Below are 8,022 nucleotides of genomic sequence, written 5' to 3'. Positions count from 1 at the left end.
TAATACTTAAATAGTGGAGGAGATATTATGTTGCCGTTTGCTCGAACTCTGCAAGAAGTTAATAAGTAAGGCATGTGTAAAATTTGAATGAAATTGGTTGCGTAGTTCTCGAGTTTTAGGGATTCACACAGACAGACACACATTCTCATTTTTATATATATAGATATAGTGTGTGTGTGTGTGTGTGTGTGAAAAAAATAAGTTCAAGTAGAACAATTCAAACTTTTTGAGGAGTCCAAAAAGAGAGAAAATAATTTCTAATAAAAATTCATCATATTCAGAAATATCCTGCTAGAGCAAGCAATAAGAATATGAAAATAACAAATTGAAAAAAGTTCGTTATAGGTACAGAGATACCATAAACAATTATAAAAATGGAGAAAAGATGTTAGAAAATCAAAATTGGATTATATATATAATCTTTTATCTTTTACTTGTCTCAATTCCGCCTTGCAGAATTTAAAGTCGTATGAATCGACCCCGGTACTTTTTAAAAAACCTGATACTTATTCTGTCGGTTTCTTTTGCCGATGTTCCATAACCGCTAATTTACTGGACATCAACACCGGTTGTCAAGCGTGGTGGGGGACAAACACACACACACACACACATGTATATATACATATAGACAAAGAGACAGATAGATAGATAGATAGATACGACACAGAAATTAGGAAGGCATCAGGTGGTCGTGAGATGTATTAAAAATAACACTTAAATCGCCCTTAAATCACACACAACCTTTTTTTTCTTCTTTCATAATCGTGTGAATTCTTAGTGTGACAACACAAATTCGCAAATATTTTCTGAAAACTAAAAAAAATGACAAAAAAGTTATGAGGGGTTCTATGTGAATTTCGCCATAAGATATACTGCCATAGTTATACAGGATATCGTTAAATATACAATATTATAAACAAAACAAGATGGAAAGACATACAAATGATTTAATCCCGGGAAATTCAAATATTTAACAATCCTTTCTACTATAGACAGAAGACTTGAAATTTTGGCAGACGGAAGTCAGTCGATGACAACTAGCCCAGCACTTGACTGGCCCTTTATTTTATCGACTACGAAACGATGAAAGGAAAAAAAATGAACGACTGTGGAACTTGAACATAAAAAAGTAGAACGAGAAGAAATGCCTCTAAATACGATACTCCAATGATTCTACCAGGTCGCAGACATTCAATCATTAACAAGAGTTATCCCCCCTGCATACATTTTTTCTCGTCCTGGCTGGCATTACATTTTATTTCGAACTGAGAACTTTCACCACCTTTCAACGAAGAAAGAAAAAGATTATTTTAATTCAGTAGAAGTTGGATTTGCACATTGGTTTAGTATCCATAAAATATTCTCAGCTATGACTATATAGTTAAGAAGCTTGCTTCGTAGCCACATGCTTTTGGGCTCAATTCCACTGTGCTTCATCTTAGGCAATTGTCTCCTATTATATAGCCCGGGCCGACCAATGTTTTGTGAGTGAATTTGGTAGACGGAAACTGAAAGAAGCCTGTCATATGCATACATGCACGCACGCACACACACACAAGAGCCTTGACCTGGTTACATTCTCAAAGGATATAGAGCTGGAGTTTGGTCTGGACAAATGTTGCTATATGTTTATGAAAAGAAGGAAAACTATAAACCAGACTAGCAACATCTCCATCAATGATTTGACCATTTCCCCTATATCTGACGAGGATTGTTACAGGTATTTAGGGATAAATGAAAACATATCTTACAATGGCACCTATAACAAAACATGTATTACTAAAGAATATTACAACCGAATAAAATTTGGACCTTGGAACTCTCTGCATTAAATAGAACAGTGGCCTGCAATGTGTTTTCGGTGCCAGTACTCATACCAACATTTGGGCTGCTTGATTGGACAATTGATGAGATCTGAGCCATCGACGTAGAAACCCGGAAGATACCCCCTCCGACATTTAGTTCATGCAATTGAAAAAATTGCATTATTTATGGGATAGGGCGGCGAGCTGGCAGAATCGTTAGCAAGCCAGGCAAAATGCTTAGCGGTATTTCGTCTGAGTTCTGAGTTCAAATTCTGCTGAGGTTGACTTTGCCTTTCATCCTTTCAGGGTCGATAAATTAAGTATCAGTTATGCGTTGGGGTCGATGTAATCGACTTAATCCCTTTGTCTGTCTTTGTTAATCTTAATTTTGAAAAATAAAAGAAGTATAAAATAACTGCATTATTTATGGGATGACCCAATACTTGTAATTTTTCCATTTGTAATAGACACTCAACACTGCTCAGAAATTGAACCAGAGAAAAAAATTCCAAAGTAGCATAAAAGCCACGCAATAGAGCAAGCCAACTGTGCACCCCAGGGGAATTTCAATAAGTATGTATGATCATTTATATGTTCAAAATATATGCCGATAGAGAATATGGTTCTGGGATTTTGATAGTTTGCAAGAAATGAAAATTAAATAAAATTAGACACATTAATTAAGTTAGGACATTATTTCATTTTGGTTACATTGCATTAATTAAAGTTTTGTTTGATGGCCAGAAGCAATGAAATTTATTATTTTCCCCCAAAGTAGTACCTGTGGCTAACCTGTTTACTATAAGTTTGAAACATTTAGTATTATTGTTGTTGTCGTACACACACACACATACCTGTTTGTATGTATACAGATAGTTTATATACATATATATATACAGGGTGCGGTGAATATATTGGCGTCTAAATTATGCAAAAATGAAAATGGCATCTCATTTTAACAGATATATTTACCAAAATTACATAAAAATATCTTGAAATACTAAAGAAGAAATTTAGTCAATAAAATCACCATTGGCTTCAATTATGGCCTCTAGACAACTTCTGGACAGTCTCCTTGTTTAAGTTGGTGAATGCTGCCATAATCCTTGCCTTCAGTTCATCTTTGGTGTTACAAGGAGTTTTGTTGGTCTCTCGCTCTGCTGCGCCCCACACATAATAATCAAGGGAGTGTGGGGAGTTAGGTGGTCAGATGTTGGGGGTGATGTAGTCACAGAAATTTTTTTCAAGTCTTATTCTTTTGGTCTCTTTTGCCAGAATGTAAACACACCAACACCAGTTGTCAAATGGTGGTAGGGGAGAGAGAACAAATACGTGTGTTTATGTATATGTATATATATATATCAACACCATCATCATTTAATGTCCATCTTCCATGCATGCATGGGTAGGATGGTTGACAGAAGCTGGCCAGGTAGAAGACTACCCCAAGCTACAGTGTCCGTTTTGGCAGGGTTTTTACAGCTGGATGCTCTTCCTATCACCAACCACTTCCATCGGTTTCTATCTACCAAATCCACTCACAAGGCTTTGATCAGCCCGAGGCTATAGCAGAGACACTTGCCCAAGGTGCCACGCAGTAGGGCTGAACTCAGAATCATGTGATTGGAAAGCAAGCTTCTTTCCATACAGCCATGTCTGTACGTATATATAAACTGATGATTTGTATATATTTGCAGATGGAATTTGTTAAGGCATATTTTCAACAGCTGGATGCCCTTCCTGTTGCTAGTCCTCACTTGTTTCCAATCAAGGTAATATTTCTCCATGGTTAGACATGTATTTCAGGGAAAACTGTTAACAAACAACTTTGCTTGTATGATGATGTGCTTGCATATAACCTTCGCCTGATATCAAAACCACAGTACACTACTCACACACATCTATATGACAGACCTCTTTCAGTTTCCGTCTTCCAAATCCACCCACAAGGCTTTAGCTGGCCGAGGGCTATAGTAGAAGATACTTACCCATGGTGTCATGCAGTGGGAATAAACTCCAAGACCACAAGGTTGGGAAACAAGCTTATTAACCTCACAACCTATTGCTACCAGAAAAAAAAAAAACAAAAACAAAAACAAAAACAGATGGAATGATTCAAATTAGGACATCTTTGATTCTGGGTCTACTTGACCAAAAGTGACCTGGGGTTAAACAACAACTTTCAGATATTTTATGTGTACTTTTATTTTACATTTATTTCACATATATTTGCTTTTTGAGTTTTAATTTAACAATCATATTTTATTTTATTTCTATTTTCATTCAATAATTTCTTAAACAGCAGAAATATCAGTCACAGTCGATACTGTGGCCAGCAGAACTGACACCCACCCTCACCGCCTGCAGGATTAAAGTTTAAACATGTGTCCACACCATTAGTCATCAGACTGGCAGAGTCCTTTGAACATTAAATGAAATGCTTTGTGATATTCGTTCCAGTTCTCTGTGCTCAGAGTTCAAATCCTGCTGATGTCATCTGTACTTTTCATCCTTTCATGCCCCATAAATTAAACACCTTTCATGCTCCATAAATTAAATACTGAAGGTCACTTCTTTCTCGAACTCTCATTTCCTTTCTCTAGAAGAAATTAGTCATGTTTAAACCTGAAGGAGGATGAACTCAACCAGGTGAAAATGCCCAAGACATCCTTATGTCACAAAAGCACTTCTACAATGCCATTAAGTACTGAGGGCACAAGGCAAGGACAAAACTCCGTTTTATAGTGAGCCATGTTAGCATCACAAGCTCTTGCCATGAGACAAAATCAGTTATGAAACTGGAACAACAGCCTAAATAGGCTAAGGAATCCAGAGGTCATAGGGATTGGAGGGGTTATGTCACTTAGTCCTGAGAAAAGACAGACCTTGTAACCCTTTACAGGACCTCTGAGAGGGGACAAAGAGAAGGTATCCTCAAATTGGAGACTTAATCCAAATGCTTGCAACTAAAGATACCAAAGGACCAGATGACGGTATTAAACTCAGTGACATTAGAATGGACCCTAATAAAGACACACAGTGGCCTGGCACTTTATTTGTTGACCCTGAAAGGACAAAAGGCAAAATTGACCTCAGCTGGATTTAAAATCAGAATGCAAAGAACAGGAAGGAATATATCACACGACATCCTGTTTGTTGCTCTAATGGTTCTGTCAATCCACCATCCTAGAGTGGCACTTCCTTCACCGACCCCAGAAAGCTGGAAAGCAAAGTTGATTTTGGTGAGATTTGAACTCAAAATGCAAAGGCCAGAATAAATACCACAAAGCATTTAGTTCCTTGCTCCGACAACTCTGCTACTTCAGTGTTCACAAGGTTTGAACTCGTAACCATGCAGTCAGCAGCAACAATCCATCGTCAATAACCTCACAGCCAATTGTTTGCTTTTTTAACTGAAATTCTTTTCTCTTCTTTCTATAAATTCACCTTGTTTTGGGTTGTTGTTTTTTTTTACATTATTATAAGCTCACAAAACTGAGAATATCAAGATTCATTTTTAACTGAACACATTCTGATGTACTTCATCATCATCATCTTCATTGTCATCATTTAACATCCAAGATCCATGCTGGCATAGGATGAACAGTTTGACAGGATTTGAAGGGTCCAGGGGCTGCATCATGCTCCAGAGTCTGCTTTGGTATGGTTTCAACAGCTGGATGCCCTTCCTAATGCCAACCACTTTACAGCACAGAATGGATGCATTTTTCATGCCACCAGCACTAACGAGGTAACCATGCAGCTCGCAACACAACAAACCCAGTGTGGTGAGGGTGGGTTTTATGCAAGGAAATGAAGGGTTAAAGTATGAAAGAAAGGAAGTGGTGGAGGGGTGAGTAGGCCCTACATGGTTACTCACATTTAGAAAAGAGGGTGAGAATGATCAGTAGGAGTTGTTAATCCAGGTGGCCCCTCAAGGTACAAGGTGACTAGAAGTGAGCAGCAATTAGGAGCATGGATGGGCAGGGGGTTACAAGTGTATATGAAGGAATAATAGATGGCAAAATTGGAAGGTAAGCAATAACAGTAAAGACTGGGTAGGGCTGAAGGATGGAGGTAGGGAGTGATAGACAACCAATGAGGCATGAGTTGGTAGAGGGAATTCTAATATGTAAATCTCTGTTGTAGAGGCATGAGAAGGTAGAGGAAATGCTAATATGTTAATCTCTGTTGTATTTTGCCTTTGGCAAACAACTTCTCCCTTCAGACATTGTGTGTTGACCACACACTTAATTCAGTGACATTGGGAGACTTTCAGACACAGGTGTTTTAACATCATTATATCTCTTCAGTCAAAGCTATCTCTCCTTAAGGTAAAATACAAAACTGATTAACATATTCATGTTCAAATCTGCTGGAGCATCTTCCATTTTTTACTTGTTTCTGTCATTGGACTGTGACCATGCTGGGGCACTGCCTTGAAGGGTTTATTGAAACAAATTGTTCCCAGTACTTATTTTCTTTCAGTCTAGTATTATTTATCTTATTGGTGCCAAAGTACTATGTTACATAGATATAATCAAATCAACCCCAGTTATCAAGAGGTGATGAAGACAAACACAAATGTATGTATGTATGTATGTACATATGTGAATTTGACAGATGGAAACTGCAAAAGCTCAACATTCATGCATGCATGTTGGGCTTACACAGTTTCCATCTGTCAAATTCACTCACAAGGCTTTGGTCAGCCCAGGGCTTTAAAAGAAAATACTTGCCCGAGGTACCACACAGCGAGACTGAACCTGAAACCACATAGCTGCAAAGCAAGCTTCTTAACCACAGCCATCCCAGCACCATTTTAAGAATGAATATTGCACATCATTGTCATTTTTTTTACATAAATTCTTAAAAATATCCTAAATGAGTTTGATGAATAAAAGTCACTTCAAAACCTTGAGTTAGAGCTGGATGTTGTAGAAAATAGAATGAACATATAATGGAATTGTGGGGACAAAGAGGAGAACAAAAAAAAAAAGGAATGCCTTAGAGGACAGAAAAGAGAAAAGGTGAAGAATTTGGGGACATAGGAAGCAGAATGAAGAAAATCCCAGCAGTTAGTACAAGTATGAGGGGGAAGAGTAGAACTGTCCCTTGCAGACCATTGTGACAAATGTGAAATGACTCATGATTCACATGCAGCATCACTTCCCATAACTGAGTCTCATTCTTTCTAAATTGTCCACACGGTGGGGGATGCCTTGAAGAAGGGGTGTCTCTTACAAACACACATATACAGAGTCTTTGGAAAACGGTTACACAACACACAGCCCTTACAGAATATTAACATGCATACACACACACACACACACACACACACACACATACACACCACTGTCCTTGAGGGAAATTGTTTCACTCACTCACACACACACACATCCACACATAATGACTATCTCTGGAGAAGGGTGATACACAGACTCCTCTTGGAGGAGATGACATTTACAGACTGTTTTGGAGTGAGTGCTTCCAGTCAAAAGAGGGTTATTGTTCCCTTTGTATGTCAGTATACACACAAATAAACAACCAAACACACACACATACTTCTTGTTGGCTTGATTCCATTATATGTTGGTTGTTTAGAATCTTGTCTATCTCTTTGTCATAGACTTTTCTTCCAATCTCAGAGGCTTGTTCACTGCTGGCAGTCAAGACTTCAAGATGAGAGTGGAATGGAAAACATAAGACAAATATGAAAAACAAATAATGGGAGAAAATCATGAAGATATGAAAGGCAGGTCAGGGCAGTTGTGTTGCTAAAACCAAAAAGACCAGGACAGTTGTTGTTGCTAAACATGCTCCTTCTCCCAATTGAGTTTCGTGAATATGAAACATTTCAGTAGGTTTTCGTTACTTTTCATCAATTCTGAGAAAAATTCAACATCTGGTAAATAAAAATATAAATATATATATATAAACAAATAAATAAATATTTATACAAATAAACAAATAAATATATATACACATACATACAGGGCTGGATTCAGACCAAGTGGGACCCCTACCATTTTACTAATTCAAAACATAAGAAAATAAAGAGAGCCCCATTAAATTTAGGAGTTACACATACATCCACAAGTATAGACCAAATACACTCAACATATACGTAAAAAAAAAACATGAGTATACTCTGGCATGTTTGTGTGTATGTGTCTATATATACATATATATATATATATATATATATATATATATA

The 8,022-nt window shown here is 37.3% G+C and overlaps 2 protein-coding genes across 2 annotated transcripts in view; both read right to left on the bottom strand.

Moving 5' to 3' along the window:
* LOC106867682 (prostaglandin G/H synthase 2) overlaps positions 1 to 540 on the bottom strand; it is a 75,343-nt gene extending 74,803 nt beyond the window's left edge. The window contains exon 1 of the mRNA XM_052977213.1: positions 435 to 540. The gene's annotated coding sequence lies outside the window, so the exon portion shown is untranslated. The remainder of the gene's footprint in view (positions 1 to 434) is intronic.
* Positions 541 to 3,992: 3,452 nt separating this feature from the next.
* Positions 3,993 to 8,022, bottom strand: part of LOC106867681 (cap-specific mRNA (nucleoside-2'-O-)-methyltransferase 2) — a 47,434-nt gene continuing 43,404 nt past the window's right edge. Inside the window, exon 13 of the mRNA XM_014912622.2 lies at positions 3,993 to 7,710. Coding sequence (XP_014768108.1) covers positions 7,616 to 7,710 — 95 coding nt within the window. The 3' untranslated portion in view covers positions 3,993 to 7,615. The remainder of the gene's footprint in view (positions 7,711 to 8,022) is intronic.

This window comes from Octopus bimaculoides, chromosome 27, assembly GCF_001194135.2.
Source record: "Octopus bimaculoides isolate UCB-OBI-ISO-001 chromosome 27, ASM119413v2, whole genome shotgun sequence".
Classification (NCBI taxonomy): domain Eukaryota; kingdom Metazoa; phylum Mollusca; class Cephalopoda; order Octopoda; family Octopodidae; genus Octopus; species Octopus bimaculoides.
This window is presented reverse-complemented; position numbering and strand designations above follow the sequence as displayed.